The following is a 17,803-nucleotide window of genomic DNA, read 5'->3' on the forward strand; positions in this document are numbered from 1 at the left end:
TGCAGCGATCGGTTAGCTGCTCAGATAGCTGATGTTTGAAGTTGGTGAGGGAGAAAAGTCTCCATTGCAATAAGCCAAAAATAACAAAACATTATTTATAATGCTACTATTAATACTAATAGTAATAACAATATGAATAATATTACAATAATTATAATAATCAACTTTCGAAAAGACTTGTAAATACCATTCTTAATTAACCCATTCGTATTGAACCCTGTTCAGTACGTTTTTCTTTTTGCACAGTAGTACACAATCCATTCTACTTAGGAGGTCATTCTACTCAGGAGCACATTAAGTTTCCAAATCCACAGAGTTTACACCCAGAGGAGTGTCACTGCTCATTTGCTGACCCATCAACTTAAATCAAACAGTTTTTTCATATTAGACATTGGATTTAAGTTGATGGGCCACATTTTAAAGGCCACCAAATCAGCAGTGATGCTCCTCTGGGTGTAAACTCTGTGTATTTAGAAACTAAATGTGCTCCTGAGTAGAATGACCCCCCTTTTACTGTGACACAATGTACAGATAGGTACAATATGTATGTCCAATATGAAAAAACGATTGGATTTAAGATGACGGGCCACTCTTTAAGTGCCGCCAAAAGGAACAGCAACACTCCTCTGGGTGTAAACTCGGTGTATTTGGAAACAAGAAGTGCTCCTGAGTAGAGTGGAACCCCCTTTTACTGTGACATAATGTACAAATACTTTTGTAAGGTGCAATAAATGAGTACACACACAAAAAACATTGATGACCATTTAGGCTTTAAAAATAAACACATCAACAAATAAATGACAATGTCTTATATAATTACTTTAAATTATTATTTGTATGATAAGTAGTATACAATATATCGATAATTGTGCAAATTTTCCATAATTTTCGCCCTAGTTATTTATTTACAAAGTATACAGGGCTGGATTTTTATTCTGAAGGATTCAAAATATACGTGACCCAGAAGTACTTACTTATTCTTGCCTGTTTCACAGCGGTGTGTGTGTGTGTAGTATAGTACCGGTGCAAACCACCAGAGAAGCCAAGCAGCGTTCATTTGTAGTAGGATATAACGTTACCGTCGTGACCAACATATAACATTAATGCACTGTTACATTCACGAAAAGTGACCTTTATGTAGGTAGCTAGTTATAAGAGACTCGATAACCGTAGTCAACCTGGCAGAGCTGTCACTGTCTCTCTGTTGTATCGGGTATGATATCCGTTGGCTAGCTGTCAAGCTAGCAGTCTCCAAACCATCCTTATACAATTAGCTAGTTTAGTGTTTATCTCGAAATAAGAATGAGTATTAAATTGACAACTCAGGCTTATTGCAAGATGCTTTTGCATGCTGCTAAATATCCTCATTGCGCCGTGAACGGATTACTGGTTGCTGAGAAACAGAAGGAGAAGAAAAAAGACAGCCACTCCACTCCAATCCTCTGTGTGGATTGTATACCACTATTCCACGGCACACTTGCATTGGCACCTATGCTGGAAGTGGCACTTACATTGGTGAGTGAATTGATCGTCTTTATCTTCTATTCACATCATGATAAAAAAAAATGTTCATGTTACTCCATTGCATGTTCACCACAGCAAGTTACTGGGCCTGTTGAAGTAGAAGTGCATTTAACAGCTGTCAATCCTGCTGACACGTCAAGCTAAACGCAACATCATAGTGAAGGAAGTGTCTGATGAACTTCTCCATTGGTGGAGTTTATCAGAAACTTCCTTCACAGTGTTGTTGCGTTTAGCTTGACGTGTCAGCAGGATTGACAGCTGTTAAATGCACTTCTACTTGACGTTTTTCTTTCCCCACATCCAGATTGACACGTGGTGTAAAGAGAACAAATATGTCATAGCTGGGTATTACCAAGCCAACGAGCGCACAAAGGACTTCAGGTAACAAGATTTTGATACAGGATCCCTTTCGTGCTCTGTGGAGAGTTGTGTTGATATGGTACACAATGTACTCTGTCTTCTTTTGACTCCCACAGACCTAACCAGGTTGCTGAAAAAGTTGGGGCCAGGATTGCAGAGAACTTCAGCGAAGCAGCAATGATTATGGTAATCCTCTATTAGCCATCCAGTATCAGAACTGCCACATTACTGAATTCACACATAAGATCTACACTGACCACTGTATCTCTAATAATGTTGTGTTCCTCAGGTGGACAGCACCAGATTCACCATGGGCTGCTATGAGCCCATATTAGCCATCTATGACCACCATGAAAACAAGTGGAAATGCAGGGACTGTAATGCGTAAGTGTTCCTGAGCTTTCCTAATATGTAATGTGGGCTAGATATATCAAAGCTACCGAACAGCCATTTATCCAAAAAGATTTGGACATGCAGACATTTGACAGTCTTAACAGCTATACCATATACACAGGCTGTCGACCTCTCAGAGATTCTATAAAATCACTGATTGGATCAAAAATGAGTTCTAATGTGTAATTAATTATATGGTCAGCCTTGCATACCGCATTGCAACTCTGCAGCAGTTTTAGACTTGTGGAAGCATCATTTCTTGATGGGTGTCTTATTCCTGTCCAAAGAAAAAGATTTGGAACGACATGGTGTACACTATGTCAATATCTGTTAGTGAAATAGAACCTAGTGTAGTAGATATTTATTTTACTATTATTATCTATCCTGATGCCTAGTCACTTTACCCTGCCTTCATGTACATATCTACCTCAAATACCTCATACCTCTGCACATTGATCTGGTACTGGTACTCCCTGTATATTGCTCCATTCTTGTGTATTTTAAATTATTCCTCGTGTTACTATTTTATTCTTAAACTTTGCATTGTTGGGAAGGGCTCGTAAGCGAGCATTTCACGGTGAAGTCTACACCAGTTATATTTGGCACTTGTGACAAATGCGATTTGATTTGTGATTCTTGAAGGTGGAGCTGAGGTTCTGAAGTGTTGGTTTGTGTGTGTTCCAGAGACTGCTTTGAGGACTGGTGTGAGGCTCAGAAGATCACGTCGGCTCTGCTGGAAGGCAGGTCCTACGAGAGCCTGATCGACTTTGACAATCACCTAGACGACCTCAGGAATGACTGGACCAACCCTGAGATCAACAAGTCTGTGCTACACCTGTGCTAAGCCTCCCAGTCGAGTGACTGCACTGCACTAGACAAAGGCATTGCGGCCAAAACGGCGTTGGACATGCTAATACTACTGTAGAGCAGGAATGCTAAGTCTTTGTTCCTAGTGAATTGCTCTCACAGGGAAGAGAGCTTTTGGAGCACTGGCCAGTCTATTTTTATGGGCAAGCAGGACACAGGTACCATTGGGATCTTTGATCCCGTAGTAGGGAGGATCAAGACCTTGGTGTCATTCAATGCAACGTGTTAATTTTCTTTCTCATGGTTTTTGTATGCTAATAATTAATGAAGATGTATGTGTAATTCTGAATGGTAGGGAAACATGAATATCATTTATTTTGACTTATCGAATACTTTAGGTTCTTCAGAAATAGTGTTACAGAGATGCTAGACTTCAATTATTGTTCTGAGATGTGACTTATTGAAATATTACAGAATTGTAATCAACGAGATATGTTGTTTTATTTCACTACCTATTAAGTCTTAATGTTTATATTCTCAGAGAACTGTTTTCCTCTTGTTTTTCTTATAAGAGATAGCTTAGTATTTATTTGTTAAAAGATTATCTGATTCTTTACTTTAATTGCTGAAATAAATTATGTTATTGGATAGGTAATAAACTGTAAGTCACTCGGGATAAAAGCATATCCATGTTATTATTATTGATTCATTAATTATATATTTCAGGTTGGATTAAGATAAGTCTAAATCAAATAATTTGAGGTTTTGATATATTAAACCTTTTTGTAAAAAAAATTGTTTCAACAGAATGTACAAATAAAATGTAACTTTTCAGATATTGTGCATGTTTTTAATGCCTTTTTCTAAAATCACTCCCTTACTCCAGCGCTGAATGAGCTGAGTGTTAAATTTAGGATGCAGTGTTCCATTACTTTGTGTTGAGACAGCATACAGTGGATATTAATGGAAAATACTTTCCATTTATTTCCCCCCTCCCTTTTAGACCTTGTCTCATTGCTCCAACTTCCAATGGGCTCGGGAGAGGCAACGGTCAAGTAATGCGTCTTCCGAAACATGACCCGCCAAACCTCGCTTAACACCCGCCCGCTTAACCTGGAAGCAAGCTGCACCAATGTGTGGGAGGAAACACCGTTCAACTGACGACTGAAGTCAGCCTGCAGGCGCCCTTCCCGCAACAAGGAGTTGCTAGAGCGTAATGAGCCAAGTAAAACCCCTCCCCCAGCCAAACCCTCCCCTAACCCGGACGACGCTGTGCAAATTGTGCGCCACCCTATGGGACTCCCGGTCACGGCCGGTTGTGACACAGCCCGAGATCAAACCCGGGTCTGTTGTGATGCCTCAAGCACTACAATGCAGTGCCTTAGACCGCTGCACCACTCGGGAAATACTTTCTAATCTATGAGGGTGCATCAAGACAAGATATAGAAGCTGAAACGGTATAGAAAAGTTTATTCTAAATTATCTCTGGTTGAAGTAAGGGGCCATGACAAATGGTATGGTGAAAAACTGATTCCTGAAAGAGCACATACCCCGAAGAACTTTCCATAACCTGAGAACATGATGGAACTACTACCGTAGGGCCCCATTCCGACAGGAAATGTACACACGCCTTTCCTAAGCACTTCTCAGTAGTTAGTAATCAGACTTACCCAGTGCTTGGACTGAAATAGATGTCCGTACTCGTTTTGGGTGCCATTACTGTTTATATTTAGGTGCAGGAGCTCCACAATACTTTTGAACTAACATTCTATAAGTGGAACAGGAGATTAAGCAGTAGAACATTTGAGGGGATTCCCTTGCATGTACTGAATACATTTGGCCAACATATATTCTTGTGGAGTTTTCATTCAATAGGATTTATAGTACATTTATCTTAAGCCATCCCTTTAAATATGGTGTACCGTTAATTAGAATGTTGTAGACATACTAGGAAACATAGAGAGAAGGGGCTCAGAATACAGGGGTCAATGAAAGAAAGATGTAAATATATGGATATTTTTGTCTCCATTTCAGCACCAACTGGTAGATTTTAGGGTTAGGAAAGTATGTATGACTCATTAATAAAACAGGTTTGGAGAGCCTTTATGCACAAAATATATTGATGAATCGAAAATAGTGGTTTGTTTCATCCTGAAAGTTGTCAAAATGGAGTTTAAAACACTACATATTGGAATGTGGGAAAAAGCAGGCAGTAAGTGATGAACAACAGTCCTATTAATCTACCCTAATCCTCACTAATCATGGAACTATATGACAATGGGTATGTGTGGTCTGAGTTCCAGAATTATTCTAATAGGCTACATGTCCCACACTATTGCACAACGTTACCCTAATATGATCCACTAATTTTTTATTTATTGTACCTTTATTTAACTAGGCAAGGCAATGATGGCCTAGGAACAGTGGGTTAACTGCCTTGTTCAGGGGCAGAACAACAGATTTGTACCTTGTCAGCTCGGGGATTCGATCTTGCAACCTTTCTGTTACTATGCTAGCGACCCTCAGGAATAACTACACAGGCTTGACAGGAAAGAAAGGTAAATGGAATGGAATGATGCAAAATATAACAACATCAAATGCAAGAAAACGAACACTAAAGTGACAGTTGTAAATGTATTTGGGTATTACTGATGGTGGGTCCTGATAGTGCCTAATATTTAACATGATACAAATTGTGAAATAAAATTGAGAAAACTCCGGGTATATAATTGAAACATTCTAAAGCGTATACATCAACTCGGCAGGTTCAGCCCTACAGAAGCCTGTAGTTTGGGTCTCCACATTTCATCCACTTAAATTGTGAGGGCACACAATTACAATTCTGAATACCGGCACAAACCGGTTCGTGTTTATATGATTTTTTGTTTGCTTCTACTTGACTGGTTTCACATTAGTCTCCAAGGATCATAAGGGAAAATCATATACAAAAAATTGCTGTCTAGTTACCATCCCTTTCACCAAACGGATTACTCATTTACCCAGATCTGATCAATAGCTCTTATCAGTTGATGAATTACAGTGCATGGAGAATGCTGTTATTTCTATGGGGAAAAATTTAAGTAGATGCTTTTTCCACTAGGAAACGGTAGGTTCACTTGACCTTATTCATGGTTTCCTAGGGCATAAAGGTGGTGGAATAATGAGGGAATTGTGTCAAAATCGGAATAGAGCATATCTGTAGACAAAAAGGAATCAAGTTAATTGCCATTATAGCACAAATAATATTTTTAATATTTTTTTATTGAACCTTTATTTTACTAGGCAAGTCTTTTAAGAACAAATTCTTATGTACAATGACGGTCTACCAAAAGGAAAAAAGCCTCATGTGTGGACGGGGGCTGGGATTAAACATAAATCAATCAATAAAATATAAATATAGGACAAAACACACATCACGACAAGAGAGACAACACAACACTACATAAAGAGAGACCTAAGACAACAACATAGCAAGGAAGCAACACATGACAAGACAGCATGGTAGCAACACAACATGACAACAACATGGTAGCAACACAACATGGTACAGACATTATTGGGCACAAACATCAGCACAAAGGGCAAGAAGGTAGAGATAACAATACATCCCACAAATCAGCCACAACTGACATGATTGAGTCTTTGAATGAAGAGATGGCGATAAAACCGTCCAGTTTTAGTGTTTGTTGCAGCTCGTTCCAGTCGCTGGCTGCAGTGAACTGAAAAGAGGAGCGACGCAGGGATGTGTGTGCTTTGGGGACCTTCAACAGAATGTGACTGGCAGAATGGGTGTTGTACTGTATGTGGAGGATGAGGGCTGTATTAGGAATCTCAGATAGGGGGGAGTGAGACCTAAGAGGGTTTGATAAATAAGCATCAACCAATGGGTCTTGCGACAGGTATACAGAGATGACCAGTTTTCAGAGGAGTATAGAGTGCAGTGATGTGTCTTATAAGGAGCATTGACGGAAAATCTGATGGCCGAATGGTAAAGAACATCTAGCCGCTCGAGAGCACCCTTACCTGCCGATCTATACATTTTGTCTCCGTAATCTAGCATGGGTAGGATGGTCATCTGAATCAGGGTTAGTTTGGCAGCTGGAATGAAAGAGGTGCTATTACAATATAGGAAACCAAGTCTAGATTTAACTTTTGCCTGCAGCTTTGATATGTGCCGAGAGAAGGACAGTGTACTGTCTAGCCACACTCCCAAGTACTTGTATGAGGTGACTACTTCAAGCTCTAAACTCTCAGAGGTAGTAATAACACACGTGGGAAGAGGGGCATTCTTCTTACCAAACCACATGACCTTTGTTTTGGAGGTGTTCAGAACAAGATTAAGGGCAGAGAAAGCTTGTTGGACAGTAAGAAAGATCTGTTATAGAGCATTTAACACAAAATCAGAGGAGGGGCCAGCTGACTGTATTATCTGCATATAAATGGTTGAGAGAGCTTCTTACTGCCTGAGTTATGTTGTTGAGATGTAATTATGTAATTTGAGAAGAGCGTGGGGTCTAGGATCGAGCCTTGGGGAGCTCCCTTGGTGACAGGCAGTTTCTGAGACAGCAGATTTTCTGACTTTTTACACTGCTCTCTTTGAATGAGGTAATTAGCAAACCAGGCCAAAGACCCCTCAGAGACATCAATACTCCTTAGCCGGGACGCAAAAATGGAATGGTCTACCATATCAAAAGCTTTGGCGAAGTCGATTTAAATAGCAGCACAACATTGCTAGAATCAAGTGCAATGGTGACATCATTGAGGACCTATAAGGTTGCAGTGACACATCCATAACTTGAGCGGAAACCAGTTTGCATACCATAGAGAATTCTATAGACATCAAGAAAGCTAGTCATTTGATTATTGAGTAGTTTTTCCAACACTTTTGATAAACAGGGCAAAATAGAAATAGGTCTTAAACAATTAGGATCAGCTTGATCTCCCCCTTTAAATAAAGGACGAACTGTGGCTGCCTTCCAAGCAATGGGAACCTCCAACAGAAAGGAGAGACAGGTTCAAAAGGTTTAGATAGGCTTGGAGATGATAGGGGCAGCAACCTTAAAGAAGAAAGGGTCTAAACCATCTGACCCAGATGTTTTTTTGGAGTGAAGTTTCAGGAGCTCCTTTAGCACCTCGGACTCAGTGACTGCCTGCAGGGAGAAACTATGAGGCGGGCAGGGGAAAAAGAGGGAGAAGAATTGGGAATAGTCGTATTAGAAGGGGTGGGAGATGAGGAAATGTTGGATGGGCAAGGAGGCATGGCTGAGTCAGATAGGAATCCTGACTTAATGAAGTGTTGATTAAAGAGCTCAGCCATGTGCTTCTTGTCAGTAACAACCACACCATTAACATTAAGGGACATGGACAGCTGTGAGGAGGGAGGTTTATTATCAAGGTCTTTAACCATTTTCCAGAACTTCTTGGGATTAGACTCACAGAGAGAGAACTGCTCCTTAAAGTAACTAACTTTGGCCTTCCGGATAGCCTGAGTGGACTTATTTCTCATTTGCCTGAACGAGAGCTAGTCAGCCTGATTACAACATTGACATTATTGTTAACAGCATTAAAAATAATGATGACTAAATAGTTATAATGGAAATAACAGTTATAAAAAACAAAACGTTATTTTTAATGGTATCATTAATAATACTAGTAATATTAATATGAATAATAATATAATTATAATAATTATAATAATCAACTTTAGAAAACACTTTTAAATCCCATTGTTAATTACCCCATTCCTATTGAACACTGTTCAGTAGGTTTTTCTTATTGGACATATCTCTGTTACACCTTCATTTATTAGCTCTCCAGCCGGAACGAATAGCGGGTTGACATATCTCTGTCACACCTTAATTTATTAGCTCTCCAGTCGGAACGAATAGCGGGTTGAATAGAATCAAGGTCATCATACACATAGATAGAAAAGTGCATAAAAAGGGAATTAGCCTACGTTCCATTTACGCGCGCTTAATTCGGGTCGGAATCGACCCCATATTAAACCGTCTAATTATTTCAGGTGGCTACATGAAGTGTTGTTTCTCTCTGCAGGTCTTTCTCTACAGTCTCTGGCCATACAAGACCCTGCTAGGTAAAGTCCCCCCTTATCTCAGCTCGCTGGTCACCATAGCATCTCCCACCCGTAGCACAAGTTCCAGCAGGTATATCTCTCTGGTCACCCCCAAAACCAATTCTTTCTTTGGCCGCCTCTCCTTCCAGTTCTCTGCTGCCAATGACTGGAACGAACTACAAAAATCTCTGAAACTGGAAACACTTATCTCCCTCACTAGCTTTAAGCACCAACTGTCAGAGCAGCTCACAGATTACTGCACCTGTACATAGTCCACCTATAATTTAGCCCAAATAACTACCTCTTTCCCAACTGTATTTTATTTATTTATTTATTTTGCTCCTTTGCACCCCATTATTTTTATTTCTACTTTGCACATTCTTCCATTGCAAAACTACCATTCCAGTGTTTTACTTGCTATATTGTATTTACTTTGCCACCATGGCCTTTTTTGCCTTTACCTCCCTTCTCACCTCATTTGCTCACATTGTACATAGACTTGTTTATACTGTATTATTGACTGTATGTTTGTTTTACTCCATGTGTAACTCTGTGTCGTTGTATCTGACGAACTGCTTTGCTTTATCTTGGCCAGGTCGCAATTGTAAATGAGAACTTGTTCTCAACTTGCCTACCTGGTTAAATAAAGGTGAAATAAATAAATACAATTAAAATGTTGTGCGTCTGTGCCTCTAGTGTGGGTAAATACTGCCACCCAGTGACGATTGTATGCAATTGACTGATTTGGAGAGGAGGCGGGACTTCCGTGTTTGCTGTGACACTACTCTGAATATTTCGCGGGAACTTGCGAAAGCGTCGATAGGCACTGTTCCTGCGGAGATAACGTTACACGTAAAACGATAAAAGTACGGTTATAATGGACCCTTCTGAGGTCGAATTCCTTGCCGAGAAGGAGGTAGTGAAGATAATCCCCAATTTCAGTCTTGACAAAATCTACTTGATCGGGGTGAGTTGGTTAACGTCTTTAGCATAGCTAACCAGTTTCTTGTTTTGTTACGACGTTAGCCTGGCTATTTTTCTTGCCTGATCATTTAATAACTAGCTAATTCATAACGACTAGCTAGCCAAATTAATACAGCCCACAGTAATTTACTAGCCATCTAACTAGCTAGCTACACTCCAGACTCACATGTTTTTATGCCAGATCCATTGGGATGGCACATGGCTAACTAGCTAACGCGTTACTGGCACTGTAAGTTTGTTTACATTCTGCATGACTCAGAAGTGGATTTCTGTCTCCAGGGTGATCTGGGTCCTTTTAACCCAGGGCTACCTGTCGACGTGCCTGTGTGGCTGGCCCTCAATCTGAAACAGAGGCAGAAATGCAGGATAGTGCCACCAGAGTGGATGGATGTAGGTAAGTTAAGGAGACGGGTGTCTCTGAGCGTTTATCACAATCCTGGTTAAATATCAATATGTATAAATGATGCATGTTAATATATTGTCTACAAAGATGGTGCCTCTACGTAAACCATTGTCAGAGCTGAACTTCTTTCCTTTTTCATCTGTGTACAGAGAAACTGGAGGAGATCAGAGAGCTAGAGAGGAAGGAAGACACATTCACCCCTGTCCCTAGTCCATTCTACATGGAGCTGACCAAGCTGCTACTCAACCAGTCAGTATCATCCTACACTTCCTAACTTTAAGCTTGGATATATTGTCTTAGTTTGGATATAGCTATTGATGTATAATTTGACTCGAATTGGAAGGTGTGTTCAAGCTGTTGTCATATATCCCTGTTTCTCTGCAGTGCATCTGATAACATTCCCAAAGCGGATGAGATCCGTACACTGGTGAAGGACATCTGGGACACGCGCATCGCCAAGCTCCGCCTCTCCGCTGACAGCTTCATCAGCCAGCAGGAAGCACACGCCAAGGTATCAATCAATCACTGAAGAAGTTCGATTGTAACCGGGTTATGGCCGGTTATTTGACCGGAAAAACCGACAAGGGCAGACCTCCCTGCTCAAATGGAACAGTAGTCAGCGTCACCGGGTCACATTGTCAACAAGGCAGCAAGATAGACGTGGCATTAATAAGATGATAGAAGTAAAGTATAGTTGGATGAATGCATCGGTCTATGAACTTTGTGTAGAAACATTATTTCTTCCCTTATTTACATTCTCCTCTCTTTTCATCTCCCTCTCCATCTTTCCCTCTCCAGCTGGACAACCTAACTCTGATGGAGATTAACACGACACGGTCGTTCCTGCTGGACACTCTCAACTGCATGTATAAGCTGCGCTCCAACTTGCAGCCCGGCTCCAGTAGGGGCAAAGCCCAGGACCACCAATGATCTGTATTTACAGACCTGCGCCTCAGCCTCTCCTTCTCCTAAGCAAGATGGAGCAGACTTAGGCCCAGCTTTACTAAGCATTTGCACCAGCTGCAAAGTAAAATCTAATCTGTAATACGGAGAACGTGGACGGAATCATGGAATCCAGACATTAAATCACAAAATTCTAAAATGCATTGAACTTAGTAGGGAATCTTATTGAACATTAATTAGCCCAAGTTTATCGTAAGGCATGAACAGAATGCATCAGTGATTTGTATTTCCTGCTACTTTCTGAAGAGTACATTTCTGATGTGGTTTAATCATTCTTGTGGACTTCTCTATTAAAAAAAGTGTTGTTTTTTTGTGTGAACCTGGAAAACAAAATGGAAATTTAGAAAAAAATCTAATTGACTCACGCAAAAAGTAAAACAAATTTATAGGGCCCTAAGTCTGGTCCTAGTGAAGACAGAGCTGACCAGCACATCTTATGAAGTGGCAGCACTTATCTGAAGTTGTCATGCCCCAACTATCTGATTCCTTAGTGCGATGTGTTATCTCTTTGGATTTGTTTCTAGTTGAAGGTTCGGCATTCCTCTTCAGCAGGTCATCGACTCCCTGGAGGAAACACTCTGCGTTGGTCTGGCTGATCCATGTATGGTTGGACTTTTCCCCCCAAAATCTGGGTTGATGCCTTTTAAAATATTAGTATAAATGTCATGCTTAATAGAGGTAGCAGTGATGGTTTAGCGATAGATGCCTTGTATGAATGTGAATAGACCGGTATGTCTAGTTTGAGGAAGAAGAACAACATGATGTTATGGATGGAGGGCTGCAGACCTACATTGGGAAATCAAAGAAGCAACATGCGAAACATGTTATAACATGTAATGTTTCAGTATGTGTAATTAAAATATCTATATTTTTGTTTTAAGTGTGTGTTGTGACAAAGTACATCCCCTTATGTTAGGCCAGGGGACACCTCATAACCCTGATTTCTACATGTCTGCCCCTCTGGATACACAAGACAGTTGGCATGGATACTCTTCATGTGTATTCTCACCTTGAATTTAAGCTTGAGAATAGCATGCTAATCATACCGCTATTGGTTTGGGGTGGCGATTAAAGAAATGGTGTGTCTACAGATATGTTGTATTCTACACTGTTTTTGAACTTAATACCCTCATTACGCATGATAAAACTAATAAGACCGAGCAACCTGTCGGTTTCCAATAGAAATAATACCATCCTCCATGCACTGCAATTTACAGATTGATGAGAGCAAGCTAAATGAGTAAGCCGTTTGGATAATGGGACTGTAGTTAGAATTACAATTGTTTTAGATCTATTTTACCTTGTAATTGCTGGAAACAAAATGTGAAACTAGTCATCTGGCAGAAAACTGAAGCATATCAGCTTTTCCAGGTAAGTTTATTAAAGTTGAGCTGACAGCCAATTTGCACTGTTTCGCTATGGCTGTAGTCATGAATCTAGCAAAATGTTATTAATCTAGGTATGACCTTAAGCTTTCACCTGGAGTTGTTTATGTCTGAGGAAAAAAACAATTTTCAACCCATAAGATCTAGCACACAACAACAGTATAATAAAACAGATAGAAATAAAAAATGGGGAATTAAGTATTTCTGTCTGTAATAAAGCCCCTATGTGTGGAAAAAAATCATCCTGGTTGGCTGGGCCTGGCTACCAAGTGGGTGGGCCTATGCCCTCCAAGGCCCACCCATTGCTGCACCCCGACCCAGTCATGTGAAATCCATAGATTAGGGCCTAATATATATGTTTCAATATGACTTATCTCCTTATATGAACTGTAACTCTGTAAAAACTGTGAAGTTGTTGCATGTTGCGTAACATTTTTGTTCAGTATATTTATATCTGCCTACTGGAGATAAATTCAGTGATTGCTTTGCCATGTCTGTGCCATGAAGCAGTCCATGTACCCACATGTATTACTAAGGACCGCTCCTTTGACATGATGTCGCAGTCAGTAAGTAAAAGTAAAGAAAATAGAAAATTACTCAAGTAAAAGTGAAAGTCACCCAATAAAATGCTACTTGAGTAAAAATCTAAAAGTATTTGGTTTTAAATATACTTAAGTATCAAAAGTAAATGTATTTGCTAAAATATACTTAAGTATTGAAAGTAGAAGTATAAATCATTTAAAATTCCCTATATTAAACAAACGAGATGGCACAATTTGTTTTTATTTATTTATGGATAATCAGGGGCACACTCCAACACAGACATCATTTACAAACGAAGCATTTGTGTTTAGTGAGTCTGCCAGATCAGAGGCAATAGGGATGACCAGAGATACTCTTTTGAATGTCAGGGAAAAACTGAAACAAGTTTGTAGAGTCACAAGCTTGATATAGTCATTGCGTGCTAGGAATATGGGACCAAATACTTAACTTGACTAAATTGAATACACTATAAGTGAATTTCTCAGAATACTTATGACATTTTCAAATGGGGGGACTAGATACATAAAGTGCTTTCATTTATAAACGATAAAACAGATATGTATGAAAATACCCTCAAATAAAAGGTGACATTCTGTACTGTCACCTCAGAAAACATTTGATCTCAAATCCAAAATGTTGGAGTATAGAGCCAAATGAAAAGTTTTAGCTTCAGTCTATGTCCAAATAACTATGCACAGAACTTTGCCTCAGCGTATGCATTCTTCATAAAATGTCTAGTGTTGCAGTGTTGTTGGTGTAAACTGACTTGATTTCATGTAATAATGTCCTCACAAGAATATGGTTTGCTGCAGGAGAATTACAGCCCTACATAGCGCTAGTAAGAACAACACACCTGTCCAACTACAGATAACTAGTATGAGTCTTCCTCCCTGGCAAGACCATGGAATAGAATCATACAGGTTTTATTATTAACAATGTTGTGTAGCCTTTCTATTTACTGACAGAATAGAAGTTACACCTCAGGAAGTGTTTTCCATGTGGGAGTGGTCAACCCTGCCGCATGTTGCACAGTTCCTAAGAAATGATTATAGGAGTGGTCAACCCTGCCATATGTTGCACAGTTCCTAAGAAACGATAGAGTGTAGAATCACACCTCAGGAAATGTTTTCCATGTGGGAGTGGTCAACCCTGCCGCATGTTGCACAGTTCCTAAGAAACGATAGAGTGTAGAATCACACCTCAGGAAGTGTTTTCCATGTGGGAGTGGTCAACCCTGCCGCATGTTGCACAGTTCCTAAGAAACGATAAGAGTGTAGAATCACACCTCAGGAAGTGTTTTCCATGTGGGAGTGGTCAACCCTGCCATATGTTGCACAGTTCCTAAGAAACGATAGAGTGGAGAATCACACCTCAGCCGACTTGAGAAATGTCATCCACCCACAGAGAAGTCCTTCTTCTTCCATCTCTGGTTAACCCACGCAATGACTACTGTTGTTCAGGTTGAATTAATCATATTAAATATGAATGAATGTATATCTTGTCACGTTATAGCCTGTGTAGAGGTTCATATTTAAGTGCGTATGCATCCTATGCATCCGGGACCATCCCGGAAGAGACCATTCTGGCTACGCTTCCAGGACCATTATGGCTAGATGTGATAACCTCCCCTCATGTATAAAAAAGGTGGCGTAGTACATGCAATGCTTTATTATAGGTCATATTATTGCACCCTTCCCCCTCGCGGCGAGTCAGCCCCAGGTTTTCAGGGCTGAGCCCTGAATGTTCTGAAACTCTGATGACGCCTCCGTTCAGGATAGTATAGACGGGTTCTTTAGCAACACAACCAAAAGTTATTTGGCATTTTTTAATGATTATTCAGATAATGGACAGACAGGTAGAGGGCAGAACACACACGGATCCCCTACCAAATCAACTCCCCCCCATGTATTAGAGCCCCACCCCAAAACTAGACTGAAAGCAGGCATGATATACAATGAATAATATTATCGAATAGTACAAAAATACAAAGATATGTAAAACAAAAAGTAAAAAAATAAAACAAATTCTAATTTGGTTTGGTTTATGGAGTTAGCTGGTCCATGTCTGTTCCAAACGATAGGACGGTTTGCCAGATATTATAAAATGTCATTGCAGATCCCATAACGGAGTAGTGTATTTTCTCTAGCTTGAGATGTTGCATAACTTCCTTTATCAAATGGTTAAAGTAAGAGAGTAAGAGCTAGAAGAGTAGTATATGCCAGCATGTTGCCCATAGAACTGTTTATAGGGGTCTACTGTGGTGCCACTCCATAGAACTGTTTATAGGGGTCTACTGTGGTGCCACTCCATAGAACTGTTGAGGGGTCTACTGTGGTGCCACTCCATAGAACTGTTTAGAGGGGTCTACTGTGGTGCCACTCCATATAACTGTTTAGAGGGGTCTACTGTGGTGCCACTCCATAGAACTGTTTAGAGGGGCCTTTGTGGTGCCACTCCATAGAACTGTTTAGAGGGGTCTACTGTGGTGCCACTCCATATAACTGTTTAGAGGGGTCTACTGTGGTGCCACTCCATATAACTGTTTAGAGGGGCCTTTGTGGTGCCACTCCATAGAACTGTTTAGAGGGGTCTACTGTGGTGCCACTCCATAGAACTGTTTATAGGGGTCTACTGTGGTGCCACTCCATAGAACTGTTTAGAGGGGTCTACTGTGGTGCCACTCCATAGAACTGTTTAGAGGGGTCTACTGTGGTGCCACTCCATATAACTGTTTAGAGGGGCCTTTGTGGTGCCACTCCATAGAACTGTTTAGAGGGGCCTTTGTGGTGCCACTCCATATAACTGTTTATAGGGGTCTACTGTGGTGCCACTCCATATAACTGTTTATAGGGGTCTACTGTGGTGCCACTCCATAGAACTGTTTATAGGGGTCTACTGTGGTGCCACTCCATATAACTGTTTATAGGGGTCTACTGTGGTGCCACTCCATATAACTGTTTATAGGGGTCTACTGTGGTGCCACTCCATATAACTGTTTATAGGGGTCTACTGTGGTGCCACTCCATATAACTGTTTATAGGGGTCTACTGTGGTGCCACTCCATATAACTGTTTATAGGGGTCTACTGTGGTGCCACTCCATATAACTGTTTATAGGGGTCTACTGTGGTGCCACTCCATAGAACTGTTTATAGGGGTCTACTGTGGTGCCACTCCATATAACTGTTTATAGGGGTCTACTGTGGTGCCACTCCATATAACTGTTTATAGGGGTCTACTGTGGTGCCACTCCATAGAACTGTTTATAGGGGTCTACTGTGGTGCCACTCCATATAACTGTTTATAGGGGTCTACTGTGGTGCCACTCCATATAACTGTTTATAGGGGTCTACTGTGGTGCCACTCCATATAACTGTTTATAGGGGTCTACTGTGGTGCCACTCCATATAACTGTTTATAGGGGTCTACTGTGGTGCCACTCCATATAACTGTTTATAGGGGTCTACTGTGGTGCCACTCCATATAACTGTTTATAGGGGTCTACTGTGGTGCCACTCCATATAACTGTTTATAGGGGTCTACTGTGGTGCCACTCCATATAACTGTTTATAGGGGTCTACTGTGGTGCCACTCCATATAACTGTTTATAGGGGTCTACTGTGGTGCCACTCCATATAACTGTTTATAGGGGTCTACTGTGGTGCCACTCCATATAACTGTTTATAGGGGTCTACTGTGGTGCCACTCCATATAACTGTTTATAGGGGTCTACTGTGGTGCCACTCCATAGAACTGTTTAGAGGGGTCTACTGTGGTGCCACTCCATAGAACTGTTTAGAGGGTCTACCGTGGTGCCACTCCATATAACTGTTTAGAGGGGCCTTTGTGGTGCCACTCCATAGAACTGTTTAGAGGGGCCTTTGTGGTGCCACTCCATATAACTGTTTATAGGGGTCTACTGTGGTGCCACTCCATATAACTGTTTATAGGGGTCTACTGTGGTGCCACTCCATAGAACTGTTTATAGGGGTCTACTGTGGTGCCACTCCATATAACTGTTTATAGGGGTCTACTGTGGTGCCACTCCATATAACTGTTTATAGGGGTCTACTGTGGTGCCACTCCATATAACTGTTTATAGGGGTCTACTGTGGTGCCACTCCATATAACTGTTTATAGGGGTCTACTGTGGTGCCACTCCATATAACTGTTTATAGGGGTCTACTGTGGTGCCACTCCATATAACTGTTTATAGGGGTCTACTGTGGTGCCACTCCATATAACTGTTTATAGGGGTCTACTGTGGTGCCACTCCATATAACTGTTTATAGGGGTCTACTGTGGTGCCACTCCATATAACTGTTTATAGGGGTCTACTGTGGTGCCACTCCATATAACTGTTTATAGG

The 17,803-nt window shown here is 40.8% G+C and overlaps 2 protein-coding genes across 2 annotated transcripts; both read left to right on the forward strand.

Moving 5' to 3' along the window:
• The first annotated feature begins 978 nt into the window (after nucleotides 1–978).
• Nucleotides 979–3,920, forward strand: LOC118376900 (ER membrane protein complex subunit 8-like). Its single transcript, XM_035763711.2, has 5 exons — nucleotides 979–1,515; nucleotides 1,829–1,905; nucleotides 2,001–2,070; nucleotides 2,174–2,268; nucleotides 2,962–3,920. Exons 1-5 carry the CDS (start codon nucleotides 1,303–1,305, stop codon nucleotides 3,119–3,121), a joined length of 615 nt encoding a protein of 204 aa, XP_035619604.1. The 5' UTR covers nucleotides 979–1,302; the 3' UTR covers nucleotides 3,122–3,920.
• A 6,013-nt stretch (nucleotides 3,921–9,933) lies between these two features.
• Nucleotides 9,934–12,387, forward strand: gins2 (GINS complex subunit 2). The gene is made up of 5 exons (XM_035763712.2): nucleotides 9,934–10,124; nucleotides 10,421–10,535; nucleotides 10,694–10,793; nucleotides 10,929–11,055; nucleotides 11,343–12,387. The coding sequence occupies exons 1-5, from the start codon at nucleotides 10,035–10,037 to the stop codon at nucleotides 11,472–11,474; spliced, it is 564 nt and encodes a 187-aa protein (XP_035619605.1). The 5' UTR covers nucleotides 9,934–10,034; the 3' UTR covers nucleotides 11,475–12,387.
• Nucleotides 12,388–17,803: the final 5,416 nt, after the last annotated feature.

This window comes from Oncorhynchus keta, chromosome 2 (genome assembly GCF_023373465.1).
Source record: "Oncorhynchus keta strain PuntledgeMale-10-30-2019 chromosome 2, Oket_V2, whole genome shotgun sequence".
Classification (NCBI taxonomy): Eukaryota; Metazoa; Chordata; class Actinopteri; order Salmoniformes; family Salmonidae; genus Oncorhynchus; species Oncorhynchus keta.